At 31.1% G+C, this 20294-nt stretch overlaps 2 protein-coding genes across 2 annotated transcripts; one reads left to right on the top strand and one right to left on the bottom strand.

Annotated features, from left to right (window-relative positions):
- Positions 1-969: 969 nt before the first annotated feature.
- On the bottom strand, positions 970-2144 carry LOC130804660 (abscisic acid receptor PYL4-like). Its single transcript, XM_057669185.1, has one exon. It carries the CDS (start codon positions 1868-1870, stop codon positions 1118-1120), a length of 753 nt encoding a protein of 250 aa, XP_057525168.1. The 5' UTR covers positions 1871-2144; the 3' UTR covers positions 970-1117.
- A 9684-nt stretch (positions 2145-11828) lies between these two features.
- Positions 11829-19496, top strand: LOC130803506 (26S proteasome non-ATPase regulatory subunit 1 homolog A-like). The gene is made up of 13 exons (XM_057667626.1): positions 11829-12090; positions 12992-13043; positions 13236-13341; positions 13465-13576; positions 13659-13827; positions 14739-15157; positions 15265-15400; positions 15494-15742; positions 15841-16061; positions 16140-16398; positions 17909-18141; positions 18209-18716; positions 18823-19496. The coding sequence occupies exons 1-13, from the start codon at positions 11948-11950 to the stop codon at positions 19150-19152; spliced, it is 2937 nt and encodes a 978-aa protein (XP_057523609.1). The 5' UTR covers positions 11829-11947; the 3' UTR covers positions 19153-19496.
- The last annotated feature ends 798 nt before the right edge of the window (positions 19497-20294 follow it).

The raw sequence follows: 20294 nt of genomic DNA, 5'->3' as shown, positions 1-20294 counted from the left end.
ATAATTTTTGTTTCTGTATGATTTTACTATATTAGAACTTTGATAAGGTACTTGTATGCAAATGAATAGTATAGCAGCGAAATAATATAGAACAAATATATGTTATTTACTAATTAATGGTTCGTTTTTGTTTAATGTTTCAGTAAGTTGTCTTATATAGACTTAATACACGCTAATTAATAAGTAGAATAAAGAGTGAGAAATATACACATGCAAATGATACTATAGACTACATTCATTTTAAACTTACATGTTTTAGTTGCTTGTATCAACTTTTCCGATCAGCTAATCATACAAAGCCGTATTTGATAAAATAAATTTTTTTTCCATGTTATATTTATTTAGTATTACATTAAAATAGTATGATAAAAATTATAATTCGATGAATATACATTTAATATTTAATATTTATTTTTTTACCTCCTTCTACATGGTCACTATATTAGTAATCATTTTCCTATCTATTTATGCAACCAATGTTTTCAAGAAAAAGAAAGATTGTGATATATTTTTCTCTAGGGTTTATACATAAATCATTAAATTTATCATCTAAATTCATGTAAATTAAAATTTATGATAAAATCATATGAATACATGAGCCTTGATTGAGATCCATTAAACAGATTAAATTTAGTTTTTTTTTATAAAAGTTTATTAACCATTAATATAACCTTTATTCTTTAAAAATATATGTAAAATTATATGAACTTAAACCTTCTTTGTAAAACTCCAAAGAATTTAGCTCGGTTCTAATCATCCTAAGACTTGGCTCATATCATATTAATCAAAAATCTATTAATGTGATATTGATCTAAAAAATATATATAATTAATAGTGGAGAAATAATTTAATATATTTATATATAAAAATGAATGTTCGGCCTATTTATATTGCAGTTAATTAAAGGTTCTCTCTTCATTAACTCACAAATCAAAGATGGGACTAATATATATGTAGTATATGATCAAATTAAAACAATTAGTGTTAAACCCACAGATAAATTCAGTCTCTTTCACCCTACATCTTAAGGTAAAAGAAAGAAAAAACCTTATATATGAACAATCTTATAATTAAACTAAAAAAAAAAAAAAAAAAAAATTCATCTAATTAATTTTATTCATAATACTTTACATGATGAAGATGAAGATGATTTAGCAATTCTTTCAGCAATTTTTGCTAAAGACAGCAAATTACAGCTTACAATTGTATCCACAAAAACACAAGTCTCTTCTTTTGTATTCCCACTTGGTACGTCCACAACATACGACTCCACCACCACTGTTCTCTCACAGCAGCGGCCGTCAGTATTACTGTCGGCCCCTGCTGTCGGGTGCAAAGTGGTTATAGATCGATAGTTCTGGAGTCGGTGTTCACCTGCAACCACCCGGAATCCTATAGCATGAGATTCCTCGTCAAGAACCTCTAACCGTTCCGTACTGCTATTGGCCGGGATGCCGGACACAACGTGAACTTCCCTTACACACCCGACTTGGCTGCCCGTCCCAGCTATCATGCGGCAACTCCGCAAAAAATGCTTGTATGTTTGTGGTTTGTCAAACTGTCTTACCATACTCCATACCGTCTCGACGGGTGCAGCGATCCGCTGCACCACGACCGAGCAACATTGGTTAGGTCCAACTTTATGGTTGTGATACTTAGCGACCGTGTCCATCTCCTTTTCAGGTGATGGACAATACAAAGATATCACCCTCGCTAGCTCTTGAGCTAACGAGGGTTTCATCTCTGCAGCCAAAATCGTAATCGATACTGTACTATTTTCATTATCGGTCACGATTTTAGCTGTAGTGCTGGTTGTAGTTGTGGTTTTAGTTGTCGGCGTGTATGTTTGAAGCTCCATTGTAGGGGACATATTTTATTGTTTAGTACTCCCTAGAAAAAGATTTTTCTCTATCACAAATTTTTTCTCTTTTTCAAAAAAATTTAGATTCAAGAGAGAAATGAATGAGAGTTGGTGTGATTAGAAGAAACTTGCAATGAAATGAGGAGAGGAGAAGGTGATCTTATCTGGCTGGATTATGGCAGACAATGCAAGTGGGAAGAACAAGTTGCATCAAAATATTTTCTATGGACAAGGTTATAAGAAATCGCCCCATTCCTTTTACTAGTGATGGACTATATTCCATCTAATATACCGGGCGCGCATTTTATATATAACCAACATAAAATATATTATATACTCTATTAAATAGAAAGTCATTGATTAATTACATCTTTATTAATAAATATAGAAGTATTTCTATTTAATAAAACTATTTCTATTAAGATTTGAGTTTTTAATACATTCATAAATCTCAAAATATAAAATATATGAATATAATTTTCTGTTTCAACTCATTTTGTATTATTTTAAATTCTCGCAATTCTAAAATTGAATTTGAATTTTTTCCCCTTGAATTATTGACAATAAAAAAGGCTATAAAAAAGTGTGTGTCATTAATATTGACGATAAAAAGGTGATTAGATTTTTCATCGCCATTTGGCGACAAACCGTTTTGTAGCCTTCTTTGTTGTTGCCAATTGGCAACAAATTTTTAATATATTATCGCTAAATTTCCTTTTCTTATTTTTTTGTGCTGGAGTGAACTTTTTTTTTTTTCAAAAAAGTTTAAAATTTAAACATTAAGTCCAAAATTATATTTTTAACCATTAATTAAGTTAATATAAATAATATATATTTTAATTATATATATATATATATAATGATTCCAAAACTTTTTGAAAATCATGATGTTTTCTGTAGAAATTTATTAGCTAAATGATTCAAAAGCATCTATCATGAATCTATTTTTTTGAACTTATTTTTTTATTGATTTATTAAAATTGAAAATATATCTATATAAATTAAACAATGTTTTCCAAAAAATTAAGGAGTTAATCAACCAATATCTATCATGGATCTATTTTTTTCAAACCCATTAAATTTTATTGATTTACTCAAATAAAAAAATTAATTAATTAAACAATATTTTTCCAAAAAGTTAAGAAGTTAATCAACCAACAACTATCATAGATCTATTTTTTTTTTGAACTCATTTAATTTTTATACAGTTATTAAAATGGAAAATATATTTTTTTGAATAATAATCGTATAAATTAATTGAACAATATTTTCCAAATAGTCATTTAATTTTTATACAATTATTAAGCATAACTAACTAAATTTTATCATGGATCTATTTTTTTCGAACTCATTTAGTTTTTTACTAAATTAATTAACAACTCAAATAAGATAAACCAAATTTATTAAAACTGAAAATAAATTGGAATGAATAGGTGACCTAATTCCTATAGCTTCCATCAGAGGAGTAAGACCAAAACCTAGCAAAAAGTCCGAATACATTTGAAAATTTCATCCAATAGCGAAGGAGATTAAACTTTACTACACAGATAGCTGAAAATAGTACGTGCCAATTAAATTAAATTAAGCTGTCTAGATTTTTTTATTTGTCCACTTTAATTTTTGCACGTATTTTAAAGTAAATTTGAGTTTTATTATCTCTAAGTACATATCATAAAAAATTATAAAAATTATATATCTTTGTATCAAGACAAATTTAACAAGATTCCACATAAAAAAATTTTATTTTCAATTTATGTTTTAAAAATCTAGTTATATGATGTAATGCATGATGCATCCACATTTTATTGCTAATTTGCTATATTTGAAATGTAGCGAAATGATACTGATTAATTAGCCCTTTATATATGTAATAACATAATTGAACTATTAGAAATTTAGAATAGAGTTGGAAAAGCTCCAACTACATATAAAATACAAAGTCTTTTCTTAAAATGGAATAGTTCTATAAATATAATAACCATTTTGGTAAAATGAGAATAAATGAAATATATATATATATAGCTAATTTTTGAATGTTAGGAGGTAAATTTTTTTTAAATTACGTACGACTATTAACTTTTCTACACTTAATCAATAAGTTACGTTTTGTCATGTAATTCTAATATATTATACACTTTTAATTTGTTTCAACGAGATTTAAACCGTAATAAGACTCTTATTCGAGTTAGTAAACTTATGAAAGGACCGAGTTTATGACTGGACAAATACTTAATTATTCGTTGGCTCGTTGTTATCAGCCTTATATATTTCTTTTATTTCGTCTGCTCTTTTTGCTAAATTTTATTTTATTAAAATATTAAAATATTAAAATGTAATAATATGAGTGTGATGGTAACCTACTTATAACATCTTCAAAATTGTCGTACAATTCTTAGTCATGACAACTTGTAATATTGTTCTTTTAACTTAGCAACATTTTTCAACAAAATTATGAAATACACGAGAATAATTAAGGCTTAAACAAAAAGCTTGATAGTTGCCCTTGAAATGATCAATGCTAATCGAATATAGGACCCTTCCCTTATAAAAAGGAAGCAAGTCCGTGGCAACTTGCATTTTTTTTAGCTTTGATTCATTTCATTTTGATATAGTACAACTTTGAATTCTTTTTACCAATTGCTTATTAATAATTAAGTTTCAATTTGACAATTTGTATAAGAATATTAATTTCAACCATTTTTTTTATTGTTATATGCAATAATATATACTTTTGGCTGTAATTTTCTTCTTGGAAGTATAAGTCTTGTCACGATTGAAGCATGTATCACTTTTTTCTGGCGAAATATGGATAAATTTGAGTTGCATCGCCTCACTCTCCTAGATCTCTGATCCCCTTCCCTCACCCTATTCAATTCCCAAAATAAAAGTAACTTTTTGATTTGTCATTTTTATGATAATAATAGATAATCATGAGGTGCTTTTGTGAGATGTTGTCTCTCAGTGAGATGACCTCAAATAAGGAGTCCATATTTTTATACAACAATTTGGGATAAATAATTTGAAAAATCAGATCCATATCTTAATTAGAGCATATATAACTTTTTTCAGGTGAAACATAGGTGGATTCGAATTTCGTTGCCCTCTCCTAGACACATCCATTTCTCGCACCCGGCCCTTTACCAAGAAAAAAAAAACACATCTTGGTTTGCCCTTTTATATTAATAATTGATAACCGGAAAAATCGGATACTGATCCTTATTTCGATATCTAAAAGCATGTATCACTTTTCCATGTGGAACATGGGTGGACTCAAATCGCCTCGCCCCCTCTCTTATACCTCCCCTTTCCTCGCCCTACATATCCCTTGAAAAAAAAAAACTTTTAGTTTGTCATTTTATAATAATAATAATAGAAGTATTAGATAACTAGTTATTGATGCTACTAGCTCAAAATTTGGAAGAACCTTCTTATCTAGAAGTGTAGCTAAGAGTATATTTTAAGGGAAAGTTCAATGCAAATTGCATGGGGTAAAAAATAATGTTTGAGGGTGGCTTTGATTGAGTATAAATATTTAAGGGGGTAAAAAAAGTCAAATTAGTAAAATAAAGGTAAATAAAGGTGCAAATAAAGTAATTAAAATACTTGTAAAAGATGTAAAATAAAAATAAAGTAAAAAAGATGAATAAACAAGGATGATGATTTTTCTCATTTTGAGTAAAGTATTCTCCCATCCTCTTCTAGGATAAATTTATACCCCCAATATGAGGTAAATAATTGTTTTTTATCCATTTTTATTACCTTCTAACCAATTCTTCCACTTTTTTAACAATCAAATTCTTTTAAACTCTTATCTAATTAACTTTATTTTCCTACTTTAATTTTTATTTATCCTTTAAATATTTACACTCAATCCAAGCGAAACTCAATATATTTGAAGTGAAGGTGAGGCATTATTCAGTCAGATTTTGTTGTTGGGAAGAGATTACATATGCAAGTTGTGAAGATTATGTACCTACTGCAATTCTTAAAGATTGAATGGAATATTTATGTACGTATGCACTTATGAAATTTGGCGTTGATTAGTAAACACTTTTTGCATTTTTGCAAGATTAGGGCTATTTGACAATGATCCACGATGGATTACAGACCTTGTAACTGTTGATTTATCGTTTGGATATTTAAGTTTATGATAGAATTTAAAAAATGAGTCAATTGAAAGAAAAAGATGTAGAGATAACCCGCTTATAAGCTTAAAGGATGTTAAATATTATCAATGATTATAATATAATTTGCTTTTATAGAGATATATTTAATAACATATAATTTAAATGTGACTACTTTAAATTTCTAATAGTTTACATAGTAGATTTAGTGACATTATTAGACACTTTAACAACATAATAAAAAATCATACTAAAATATTTCGCAACATAGTATTATATGACATTTCTCATAAATGTCATTATAGAATATAGTAACAATTGCAGACAAAGACCAAATAAAATGTCACTAAATCACTTTATAGTGAAACTTAAAATAAAAACCAACAATTATTACACTAAAAATATAAATCAGTGACTTTTTTTAATGTCACTAAATCCAATGTCGCAAAAAGTTAAATTTATTGTAGTGAATTAATAGTCCAAAACTAATTAGTAGTAGTTACTATTCAAGTTTATAAAGTGATCTATACTCTTTTTCTTCCATATGGGATAACTCATATGTAACTACTATGTAAGTAACAAGTAGGCACTTTAAAAGCCCACTTATCATTTTTAAAAAATTAGAAAGAAAGTTACCAATTTCAAATATGAATTTTATTTGTTTTATATATTAAGATTTAGAACTATTTGACAACGTTTTTAAAGCTTTTTTGTTTTTTTTTTGAAGGAAAAAAAAAGGTTTTAAAAAACAATTAAGAGCATATTCTCTCAATTATGAATTGAAATAAATATAGTATATTAAGCGTACATTCTAATTCTCACATAGGAAAAATAAGGCCTTAGAAAAAATTGCTTTGTTTTTGTCTTAATAAAGAGTGATTGTGGATTTTTTTTTTCATCTATTAATAGATGTAGATCCGTTGAGAGCATTTTTTTTTACTTATTCTTGTCTAAAAGCATTGTTTATTAGTTTGTGTACTCAGTGGCGAAACTTAAGTGAGGCGGAAGGAGAAGTCACCCACGAAATTGTTTTTCTAATATAATATAAAAATAACTTTAAAAATTATAGTTAGAGGTAGAGATAATGTTTTTACAACTAAGAATCTAGAGTTTATATCGAATTTTGATTTTTTTTTTTAGTTTAAGTTTTGAGATTTATGTCTTTGTCGCCTTAAATTTTCACTCAAATTTTATCATTATATGTGCTAAATGATAATAGTATATAATACTCCCTCCTATTCACCTTAGAAGTCCCATTTGACTTTTTACGGATTTTAAGGAGAGTTAAAAGTGGGACCCTAAGGGTAGGAAAGAGAGTGGTATTATGGGTTTTTAATGTAAGGGAGGAAAATTAGTATGGGTAATGGAGGGTATAATTGAAAATAGGATAAAACTACTAAGGGCATAAAAGTCAAAAACCCATACCAAAAATAAAAATTAAACAATTAAGATGACTTGATCATAAAAGAAAATGAGACACATAAGCTGAATAGGAGGGAGTACTAATTTTCTATTTGTCTTCCTAAAAAAACAAGCAATTTCAAGTTCCGATTTCTACATCTAGTAAATGTTATTTGTAATTTTTAAATCTCAATATGGGCTAGTTGCTACGGTCGATTACCTTGAAAAATCTCAAATCCATTTGCAATGACACATTCCTAATTTAGTGGCTAGCTGCCAAAACAGAAAAACAAAACCAATTTGTTTTGACCAATTATAAGTTTTTTTTTTTTTTAAGAAAGATTGGACCAATTGAGAATTTGTGGAACAAATTTAATTCATAAATAAAAAAATTTTACGACAAAATTATTTTTATTTTGTTGGTCTTATATACTCTTATTGTCTTACGTGATCATTTATCTTCTTAAAGTTAACAATTATAACCTTAAGGTGATTATTTACAATTTTAAATTGATAGATTATATTTTATAGTCTTAAGCTAATAACATATAATCTTAAATTGATCGCTTATAACTTACTCAGCTACTCTTGTGAGAGGTCGTCTCAAACAAGAAGTCCACATCCTTATTTTCGCTTTAATTTGTATTAATTGGGCTATTTAGCCTATATATCTAATGTGTCTCTTGAATAGACTATCTCTCACTATAATTTATTACTTTAAAGTGATCAAATATAATCTTATTTAAGAATTTGTGAACATTTATAGTTTTAAAATGACATTTTTATTGTGAGCCTTATGCTATTGAAATTTTGGATTTCCAATTGATTTGTGAATGGAGAGCCCAGGTAGGTATCCAATGTTATGGGCCTAATGCTGAATTGAAATTGACCTTAGCTGTCAACAAAAAAGGAAATTCAAAGCCCAATTTCATAACTATAAAATTGTTCCGATAAACGGAAGAGCGACTCTTGTCTCAGAAATGTTAAGTGATCGGCTAGTCTTTTAATAGACCGTCTCTTTGAGAGACGTATTTAAAATCCAAGCTATTAAAGATTAATACTACTAATTTGTCCTATTTTTAATGCTTACTCACTTTATGCTTAATGCTTACTTACTGTATCCTTAATGCCTACTTTCAATATTTTAAATGTCTATTTACATCATTCTTAACACCAAAACTTGGTCGAGACCGTCTCAAATTGAGATCAAGAGTGGGCCTGCCCAATTTGCGCGTGTAGCAACATCACACGTTTTTCCTTGTTTTTTTTTCATTTTTTGGGCATTTATCAATTTTGACCTTTAAGGTATCAATTTTAACATTAAAGGTATTAATTTCAATGTAAAGTAATAATTAAACATATTAATTAAAGTAAAAATTTCAATTTGAACCTATAAGTGATTAGTTTTGACGTCAAACTGATTAATTTCTACCTAAATATGATTCTGTTTCACAATTTTAGAACGAAGTTATATAAAATGAAATTATTCTATCATTTTATGGATGAATTTCAAACAACAAATGAATGGTCAATAAAACTATCAATAATAGTATTAAAACTATTAACCTATTAAATTTGAACTTAATGTTATACAATATATCTATACAATTTGAATACTTATTTTTAAAACTATAATTGAAGATTAGAAGTTCAAAATTTAGTTAGATTATAAAACATATTGTCAAATTATGTCATAATTTAACTATTAACATATTCAATTTGAATTAAAACCTATACAATATCTTTATAGACTTTTAAATACTTATTTTGAAAACGATAATTGAAGCTTATACGTTCAAAATTGAGTTAGATCATAAAACATCAATTGTCAATTTATGTGACATAATTTAACTATTAACATATTCAATTTGAACAATTTACAAATATATATAAACGTGTTGAGGAAAGAGTAATATCGCTACTATTGATCGATGATTAGAGAGTACAAGTACTCTTATGTTCCATTAGAACCATCATGTTGCATTGAATAAAAGTACTTGTATTGTACAATGTTATAACACTATTATTGATAGTGTTATTAACCATTCATTTGTTGTTTAAAATTCATCTATAGAATGATAAAATAATACCGTTTTATTAACTTCGTTCTCAAATTGTGACATAGAACCATATTTAGGTAAAAATTGATCAGTTTAACGTGAAAATTTATCACAAATAGGTCAAAATTGAAATTTTTTATGTTAATTGATTTGTTTAAAGTTTACTTTAAGTTGAAATTGATAACTTCAAGGTCAAAATGGATACCTTTAAGATTAAAATTGAAAAATGTCCAGAAAATGGAAAAAACGAGAGAAAGCATGTGAGTTTGAGACACGCGCGAATTAGGCCGGTCCACATTCACAGTCTCATTATGAAGCCGTCTCGTCCAAGACCAGCTGCATTCTTTATACCTACTTACAATATTTTTAAAAAAATATATTATAGGCCGACCTAATTAGAGATAGTCTTTCAAAGAAACTGTCTCTCATGAGAATTTGTGTTAGGTGATTAAGTGATTTATTTTATTATTATCAGTTACTTTTGTGAAAGACCGTCTTTCAAAGAGACGATCTCAAAACAAGAATCTCACATTATAGTTTTCTCTTTAATTTGTATTAATTAAGCTATTTAGCCCATATATCTAATGCGTCTCTCGAATATACTATCTCTCACAACAATTTGTGTATTATTATTACTATGTTGAATCTAGGAATTTAAGATAAACTACGAAAAAAAAGAGTTATGTGAGATCCGATCATAAAATTTTGTTTTAAAAAGACAATATTTCTGCAATTAAATTAGACTCAATTCTATAACGATCCTAATTTATTCAAGCTTCACATCATCATGTTTCTACAAGAATTACTCTATTCTGTTGGCTTTGATTCGCACGTATTTTAAAGGGTGCCATTATTGATTTGTATTGGATTATCACGTGGGATCATGAAATAATTGAATGAGAAAGAAAGAATAAATAAATTTGTGATTTGATTAATAGTGAGTGGTGGAGAACATTAATAAAAGAGAAAAATACAAAGTAAATGAGATAATTCAAAATAAAAATATAAATTAAATAGGTTATTAGACAGTTGATGAGCTGACTTCCTTTTTGATTCAGCTTTAGTAATTGCCTATTAATAGTTACAACGAACAAATACCAACCCTTAGTATTGGGCTGAAAACGCTTATTTTGGAATATAAGTTTACTCTACCATGCTAATTTTTTGACTTTTTTTAATCAAAATTTACTTATTTACTTTAAATTTTTTATATAGGTTTGGGTCCTAAACTTAGACCCATTTCCATTAATTTTGGTGGATATATACATGGATCCAGGCAATTAGAGTCTTAAATATGTTCATAATAAATCCTAAATGATTCTTAATTTAATTTAATTGTTTATACTTAATTTTTTACATGTTAAAAATATAATTCGGTCTATAATGTGTCTATTGGTTTTATTAGTCTTAAGAATCAAAAAAATATAAAATAAGTTTTTACTAAGTTTTAAATGATTTGCATGAGTTACATCTCTCTGATGACCTAATAAGGGATATAGATAGTTGGAAACGTCTTGTTCATGTCCTAGACTACTAATATTTTCTCGTGTACCAGCTATTTTATTATATTTATAAGTTTTTATTTATTTTTAATCATATTTATAAGGGCCAAGTTGTGGGGTTAGATCTGAGTTGGCGGACTCAGCTTTGCTCGGTCCATTTGGTTGCATGAAACTCTTTATATGAAGATTTATCTTTATCGAACCGAGAGACTTTTTGGCCGTTTTATTTTTTATGGGTGTAAATTAACGTCTTCCTTTCCTTCTTATACTTTAATCATAGTATTCTACGAGTGGGATACATTGGGTATGATGATAATGATGTAATGGGTCAGACTAGAACGAGTCAAGCGGTTAATACCCTAATCCATTAGAAATCGATGATGTTACTAAGTTGTAGTTTGTAAATAAGATAAGATAAACAAAACAAGTGAAACAAATGAATACATATAGATAAATATTTAAAAAAATGACTATATAAAAAATAATCAACCACTTTTATAAGAAGGTCTCACTGTAAAACAGTTTCATAAATCTAAAAGATAATCAGTATTTCATATAGTTTATATACAAATTATTTTTAATTTTCTATATTTGAAGTTATTAACAAGTTTAAAATAATTTGCATTAACAATCTTAAAGTTTAGGTCTATTGTGTGTTATACCTTTAATCTTTTTATTTTGTGAATAACACGTATTAATATTTATAATATTTATGCCAAATCACAGTATTTTAACTATTTAACCAAAAATTGACCCGAACACTAAAAACATCCATATTTTAATGACTTTTTGCAAAAAAAATTAAACAAAAAAAACATTAACAGTCTAATCGCAAATTACCTATACTTAAGACTATAATTCTCAATTAATTTTTTAGACTATAAAGGGTAGATTTTTACAGTAAACAAGAACCAAAGTTGGCTTGCGGTAGGGGAAACTGCTTCGCCCAAATCTACAAGAGTTGCACAGAATAGATCCAAAACCTTCAGATATTCAAAAATGGCGACAGTAGTGAGTTCTGGGAAAGCCATGCTTGCTATGCTTACGGAGAATGACCCTTCTTTGAAGCTTCACGCTCTTTCTAATCTCAATACGCATGCTGAGTTTTTATGGCCTGAGATCTCCACCAGTATTCCTCTATTGTTAGTCGATTTCTCCTTTTGTTTTATTATAATTTTGTATTTTAAGTTATTGTGGTTTGAATTTTTTTGGTGGTGTTTGAATTTTAATCTTAGTTCGATCTTTCGAAAATGTTTTTTGATTTTCTTTTTTTGAATTAGGGTTTTGTTTAGTTTGACTAAATGGTTGAATTTAGGGTTGCAATTGTTGTTATTCGTGACCTTGGTTAGTTTTGTTGATTTGTATTCTTTTTGCAATCTTTTGAACTAGGGTTTTGTTCAACTTCAACTAAAAGGCTGAAATTCGGGTTGGAATGGATTAATTGAACATGGAAATGTTAATTTTATTTTCTTGTTCTTACCGTCGTATTATATTATCCGTTGTAGGTTCTTCTGATTTGAGACTTTTTTGGAATTTGTCATTGCTGATTAGATTAGTTAAGTTAGGAGCTGAGGATTGGTGAATCTAAAGTTTTTCAGCAGTAGGGTTTTGCGTAGAACCTTGGCCAAAGAGACTGTTGGATTACTGCTTCCTGCTTATGTTTTAAATTGTTCAATTTTGTCATGCCCTTGTGGATTGAACGATAGGTGGCGTTGTACATACATTTGATATTATGTTTGTCTACTTGGAACTTAATTCTTGTGAAGTATTACTGTATAGTCCGTATTCCCCCTTGTCAAATTGAAGATAACTAGACTTTCCTAACCACATAATTGTGTACTCAATGTGAGTATCTGTTGAGCAAGGTAGATGTATGGTGAGATGCGTCTGACTTATTTGATGAAAATGTGTGACTTGGAGAACTTTCTTTTCTTAATGTTATTGTGTATTGCAAAGGAACAAATGGCTTCTGGATGTTATTGCTTCTGTGACATTATTTCCGAATTGAAACGACACTAATCCTTCTATCTCCTTTTTTTTTAGAGAAAGCTTGTACGAAGAGGGAGAGCTCCCTGCTGCATTAGTTGTTTCTAAGGTAATCTTTGATATATAACATTTCATGAATTTATTTATTTTTCATTGGATTGTAAGAAAATGGACAGATGACTAAGTGTGGCCACTTTGGTAATGACATCATTGTTGCTGCTGCTGTCAATCTTTCTAGGGGTTACTTGCCCTTTGCTTCATGAAGTTATGATCATGTATTTAATGTATGTTCTATATGCAGGTTTTTTATTTCTTAGGTGAACTCAATGATTCGTTATCATATGCATTGGGAGCCGGGACGTTATTTGATGTGTCAGAGGATTCAGATTATGTTAGATCACTTCTTGGTAATTTTTTTTGGTCTTGCCTTTTACATGGAAAAAGTTCTTTGAGATAATCGTAAATTGCTTCTTTTGATTTTTGAGATTTCGTCAATTCTGATCATATGACTTACCTTTTCCCTATCTCAGATAAAGCCCTTGATGAGTACGCTAGTCTCAGGAACAAAGTGACAGAGTCTAATGAAGATGCTGCAAACATTGACCCCAGGCTCGAGGCAATTGTGGAGAAAATGCTGGAGAAGTATGTTTTCATCTTCTTTTCCATTACCAGTACCTCTTTTGACTACTGTTCCTAGTTAAATGTCTATGCTGTTGCATTTTAGGTGCATTGTGGAAGGGAGATATCAGCAAGCAATGGGCATGGCGATTGAGTGCCGAAGATTAGACAAACTTGAGGAGGCTATTATGAGGAGTGATAACGCTCCTGGAAGTCTGTCTTACTGTATAAATGTTTCACACTCCTATGTTAACCAGAGACAATATCGCCTAGAGGTGAGAATTTTTTCATGATAATCATTGAAGAAGTAGAATGTCAGCAAATAGGATAACGACGTATGATCCTACTATTGTTTTCATCACGTGCATTTAATAGTAAGCTTTAGGATCCTCATAATGAGGACCCTGTTCTTGAAGGATGTTTATTCATCTTCTACCTTTGTTAAGGTTTCTTTCATTGAACATTGAAATTTAGCTCTTACATTTTGTTGTGTTCACTTTTTTCTGCTGTTGATTGAATTTCTATTTAAGGTGTTGTTTGGCAAATTGTTGGCTTTTTCAGTTAGACTTGTTTGTCTAGCAGAAAGTGTTGGCTTTTAAGCTAGCGAGGAAGATGTTTGGTGAATAAGGTACGGGCTAATGGTTGTTTAGTTGTGATAAAATAGGCCAACAAATCAAGAGTCATTGAGAAAGCTAACTATATTAGCCTTTTCATTTTGGCTTAAAAGGTAGCTTTTTATATGGATGAAAAGCCATTTACCAAGCACTTTTTGGGATTTTTGACCAACAAAAAAGCCAAAAGCCAAACATAAAGCCAACCCAAATGCCATTTACCAAACAACCGCTAAGTGGAAGCCGTACAGGGTCTTCCTGTGCTTATTGCTACGTTACGTATTGTTACTCATGTTTTCCTTGTCATATGAATGTGAATCTCACGAGTAATTGAGTTATGATGGTATTATTGATGTGCCAAATGTTTTCTACTTGACTCTTGAGGCTTTATCTTGAATCTTTTATTGATTTTCAGTCTTATATTCTCATCTTTATTTCTTCTCTGAATTTGATGATTTGTTTCCGGCCTTTAGCAATATTCACATATCTACTTTCTCACGCTGAAATAAAAAGTAAGAACAGGGAGAAGATTGAAAATGTCAGATTGTTTATGAACCTTTCTTTTATATATCTAGGTGCTTCAGCTGCTTGCCAGACTGTTCCAAAAGTTGCCATCTCCAGATTATTTGAGCATATGCCAGTGTCTCATGTTTTTGGATCAACCTGATGGTGTTGCTAACATTCTAGAGAAGCTTATTTCTTCAGAGAACAAAGACGATGCTTTGCTTGCATTTCAAACATCTTTCGATCTAGTGGAAAATGAACATCAGGCTTTTCTATTAAAAGTGATTGACAGCCTTTCAAAACCCATTCCTGAATCTCGAGAGTCCTCACAGTCTGAAAATACTGCTGCTTCGGAGAATGTGGAAATGATTGATGGAACTCATGGATCTACCTTACCTGTGTATGCTGAGAGATTGACTAAACTTAAAGGAATATTGTCCGGAGAGACTTCAATACAGCTGATATTGCAGTTTCTATACAGTCACAACAGGTAATTATTTTGATTTTTTTTGTTTTAGTATCTATTCGTTGAATGTGGAGTTTTTGAGTTATCCTGCTTGAAATTTTCTGCTTAAACTTTACTTGTTTTGGACTTAGGTCGGACCTTCTTATCCTGAAGAATATAAAGCAAGCTGTTGAAACAAAAAATAGTGTTTGTCATAGTGCAACAATTTATGCGAATGCAATTATGCATGCTGGTACCACAGTGGATACATTTCTAAGGGAGAATTTGGTACTATATTTATCTCTGCATTAAGATAGCTTTTGGGAGACAATTAAAAGGGAATGATGTTGTTAACCGATTGTTTTTGAATTCATCTGCTAGGACTGGTTAAGCAGAGCCACCAACTGGGCCAAGTTTAGTGCAACAGCTGGATTGGGAGTAATTCATAGAGGCCATTTGCATCAGGGCCGATCACTGTTGACACCTTACTTGCCACAGGGTGGGGCTGGTGGTGGTGGTGGTCCATATTCCGAAGGTGGAGCTCTTTATGCACTTGGTTTGATCCATGCTAACCATGGCGGGGGTATTAAACAGTTTCTTTCTGATAGCCTACGCAATACTAATGTAGAGGTATGGTTATTGTTCTGAATAAATGTTCCTGTCTTTATTCTTTAAGTTTGAGATATTTCATTTAATTTTTCGACATGTGTGTGATTTGCCTTTTGCAGGTCATTCAACATGGTGCATGTTTAGGGCTTGGGTTAGCAGCTTTGGGAACTGCTGATGAGGATATATTTGAGGATTTGAAAAATGTCCTGTACACAGATAATGCTGTTGCCGGTGAAGCTGCTGGCATTGGTATGGGATTGCTAATGGTCGGTACGGCAACTGAGAAGGCTGGAGAGATGCTTGCTTATGCACATGAAACCCAACATGAGAAGATCATCAGGTAAAGCTAGCTATCTGATCTGATGTAAAATAATATTGTTTATCATGTCTTGCTAATGTGGCTATTGAACTTGTCCAGGGGATTAGCTTTAGGTGTAGCTCTTACGGTTTATGGAAGAGAGGAGGAAGCTGACACACTTATACTGCAAATGACTGGGGATCAAGATCCTATCTTGCGTTATGGTGGTATGTATGCATTGGGTTTGGCTTACCGAGGAACATCAAATAACAAAGCCATCCGGCAGCTGCTTCACTTTGCAGTCTCAGATGTCAGTGACGACGTTAGGCGAACTGCAGTTTTGGCTCTTGGGTTCGTCATGTATTCTGATCCAGAACAGGTTGGTTCATCTTTCCTTTAGATTTTTGTTTTCAGTGAATAAAGTGATTACAAGCTAAACTAGGAAAAAATTAATAAAGACAAATAACGATTCATATGTTTATCATTGGTTAAAAGACAACCAGGAATTTATCCAAATGGGGTAGCACCAAAGGGAAGTGCATAGACTTCTATTCTATTAACTCTTTTTCTCTACGCTAACTCTTATTTATGAGTAATCTAAGAAGTACCAGCCCTTCTGTGAATATTCCATTTGCGGTTCGAATTTGTTATTAGTTTGTACCACTAAATTTGCTACTTTTTTTGGAGATTACCCAACTTCTTACGATCACTTATTATCTGCACATTTAATCTCTCTTTCATGCCATCCATATTTCTAAATTTTAGTTTATTCTTTTTTAAACTAAACCAAAAATTTGAATGAGAATAATGTTGAAGTAGCAAGTTTATATGGACAGAGTAGTATTAAGAGGGCCATCTTAATACCAATCCTTAAACTAACATAAACAACTTACAGAAGTGGCAAGACTGGGTGCTTAATGCAATATATGATTTAGAATAGCTACTTATTGCTTGAAGATATGCTTATAAGTTATATTTGTAAGCTTCTATTTGTTAACTTCTGTAAATCAAAAAATGCGAAGACTCTATTGGTACCTTGGATTTTTATGTCAAGGTTTAAATTGCATGGTCCAGTATAATCATGGAAACCTAGAAAAAAGGTTTACCACTATATATCTACCTCTTCCTCACTAAGTTGAGGTGCTCCTAAGTAAAAGTGTGCAACGAGGTGGGGCTCGTTTAAGGCCTGTGACATGGACATAGAAATATAGAATTTACATCACATGAATTTATGGCTTCCAAGCCATTGATGTGAGAACAAAGCATCCGTGCTGTCATAGACTGAAATACGTGTCTCATAATTCTCCTTTTCATTTATTTTTGTTGTAAACCTCTGTAATTGATGTAATACGAACAATAATTCAATAGTGGATGAAGTTAATTCGTCATCACCACCACCATCATCATACCAAGTATATCATGTTCATATAAGCTATATAAAAAGTGGATGAAGTGTAGGAATATTGATGAATATCACAAGGAAATTGTTTCCTTGTTACATAAATATCACGGAACAGATTGCAAAACTGCTGCTTTAAACAAAATTTTTTTAATTATTATGTCAAGATTCAGGTACTAATTATTGAATCTAATTTTGAAAATATATTAAGATCAATCAGTAGATTGAGATTCATACAAATTTTCCAAAATTATATGAAAATTGAAGATAAAGGCATATACCATGAAAATTAATTATCATGAAGTTCAATTGGCCCTGTGCCACTTACCTGCCCCGTTAAATGCCTATAGTACTCCTGTGTAATTTTCTTGGGAATTCAAGGGAAATTCAGTCTGGACATTCTGAATGATTAAACTGTTGTTCTGTACAGTACTGGGAACTGTTTTGTTTCTTCAATGATCTGATTCTCTTTGAGAGCTTTTCTTAACAGATGCCCCGTATTGTGTCCCTGCTATCTAAGTCCTACAACCCACACGTTCGATATGGTGCGGCCTTAGCAGTTGGCATTTCATGTGCTGGCACTGGTCTGAGCGAAGCTATATCTTTGTTGGAGCCCTTGACATCAGATGTGGTTGATTTTGTTCGACAAGGAGCACTGATTGCAATGGCCATGGTTATGGTTCAAATTACTGAAGCGATGGATCCTCGAGTTGGAGCATTCAGGTAATTGTTACTATTAGCCCCTTTTTTCCTTGGTAGTTCCGTGTCTCATTGTAAAAAACATTTATAGGCGGCAATTGGAGAAGATAATTCTCGACAAACATGAAGAAACCGTGAGCAAGATGGGAGCCATATTAGCATCTGGAATTCTTGATGCTGGTGGTAGGAATGTGACAATTAGACTGCTTTCCAAGTCGAAGCATGATAGAATGACAGCTATTGTGGGTCTGGCTGTTTTTAGCCAGTTTTGGTATTGGTATCCTCTTACATACTTCATAAGCTTGTCATTCTCACCCACTGCTTTTATTGGGCTGAACTATGACTTGAAAGTTCCAAAGTTTGAGTTTTTGTCTCATGCAAAACCTTCCTTGTTCGAGTATCCAAAGCCAACCACTGTGGCCACCACTACATCGGCTGTAAAACTCCCTACTGCTGTATTATCAACTACGGCAAAGGCCAAATCTAGGGCAAAAAAGGACGAGCAGAAGGAGAAGTCTGTTGGGTCTGAGACTTCACCTTCTGTTTCTGCCTCCGGGAAGGCAAAATCTTCTACCGAGAAAGAGAAAGACGACATGCTGGTACATTACCATTTAATACTCCACTTGTTTTGATTTCCTAATTGCTTTTTTTTTTGGAACGGAGATGAGGTTTATCTTATTTCTTTTGGTTCTTTGCATTTTGCAGGTCGAGAATGTACCCGAAAACAAGGTGGAACCGGAACCTTCATTTGAAATCTTAACAAATCCTGCTAGGGTAGTTCCCGCTCAAGAAAAATTCATCCATTTTTTTGACGGAAGCAGATACATGCCAGTGAAGTCGGCCTCCTCTGGTTTTATTCTTCTGAAGGACTTACGCCCTGAGGAAGCAGAAGTATTGTCTCTTTCTGACACACCCGCTTCTGCCGCGACAAATTCTGCTGCTGGAACTGCAGCACCCGCACAACAGGGGAATACTGATGCCATGGCCGTTGATGAGGAACCTGAACCCCCTCAGCCTTTTGAATTCACATCCTGATGATTTTGTTCAGTTGAAGGACCATCTTTGTGGTTCTTAGTGCATGGCTGTACCTTGGTTCTCGGGGATTAACTGTACTACATGTTCTGAGATTCGTGAATTCATTTGCTAAGCTTTTTTCAGCATGATGTGATCAAGCCTATGAGAAAAATATTCTCCTGTATACTTTCTTTTTTTGCTGTGTCGAAAATATAGCACTCTTAGAGTCCCTAGTATTTAACGGTTTACATTAGTGCATTTGTTAATTAATCTGTTATGAGCACGATACGTCTAGTGTGGAAGTGAATAGTCTCTCCACCCCTTTGAGCCGATGATTTATTATTTTATGGACATTATTAACTGTAGCCGGCAATTGTTCGCTGTTAGTAATAATGGATGATCTTTAACTTGTGTTAAAAAGTTGGTCTAATAATCGGCACGGATTATTATTGGTCTGATTTTTTGACTTAGTTTAATAACGATGCTTTTATCAACAACGAAAAAGGACATTCTTTAGGCTCAGGGTAAAAAGCGTATTTTGGGAAATATTCAAATGCTGAATTTTTTTGATTAAAAAGAAGCTTATTTTTTAAATTATTTATGGGGAAAACCGAAAAATATAGTTATATCCCATACAATTTGGTGATCATCTTATGTCAAGACTAGAGCCAAGAGTTATTACAGAAGTCATTCAAGTGGCCAAAAGTCTAGAATCCAAAAGTTGTATCACTTTCATGGAGATTGTGGACTGTGGTGCTGGATGATGAGTGATCACCAATAGCCAATTGCCTAGCTTTAAAGTTGTGGGAATAGATTGTGGCCTTCTTGCTTTATTGATGTGCTTAAAAATTGTCTTTCTAGTTTGATTTTTAAATGGCTTGTCGATTTATTAATTTTTTGAAATCATATGATATATGTTCTCTAGAATCAAAGTAGAGTTAAATTTGTTAACCGATAAAATCAATAACAAACAAATTATTAACCTTGAAATTTTAGTGTTTTATTAGTGCAGTAGCTAACAAAAATAAAATATGCTTAATATTTATTTTATGTCTATATTTTTTTTTTTGACTTCTAACTTTTAACATACCATTAAACATTTCTATAACTACTAAATTAAAAATTTGTTTAAATAAATATCAAATTAGTCGATTAAATCTTGT

This window comes from Amaranthus tricolor, chromosome 17 (assembly GCF_026212465.1).
Source record: "Amaranthus tricolor cultivar Red isolate AtriRed21 chromosome 17, ASM2621246v1, whole genome shotgun sequence".
In the NCBI taxonomy this organism is placed as follows: domain Eukaryota; kingdom Viridiplantae; phylum Streptophyta; class Magnoliopsida; order Caryophyllales; family Amaranthaceae; genus Amaranthus; species Amaranthus tricolor.
The sequence above is the reverse complement of the archived record's forward strand: the minus strand, read 5'-3'. Positions and strand labels throughout refer to the sequence as shown.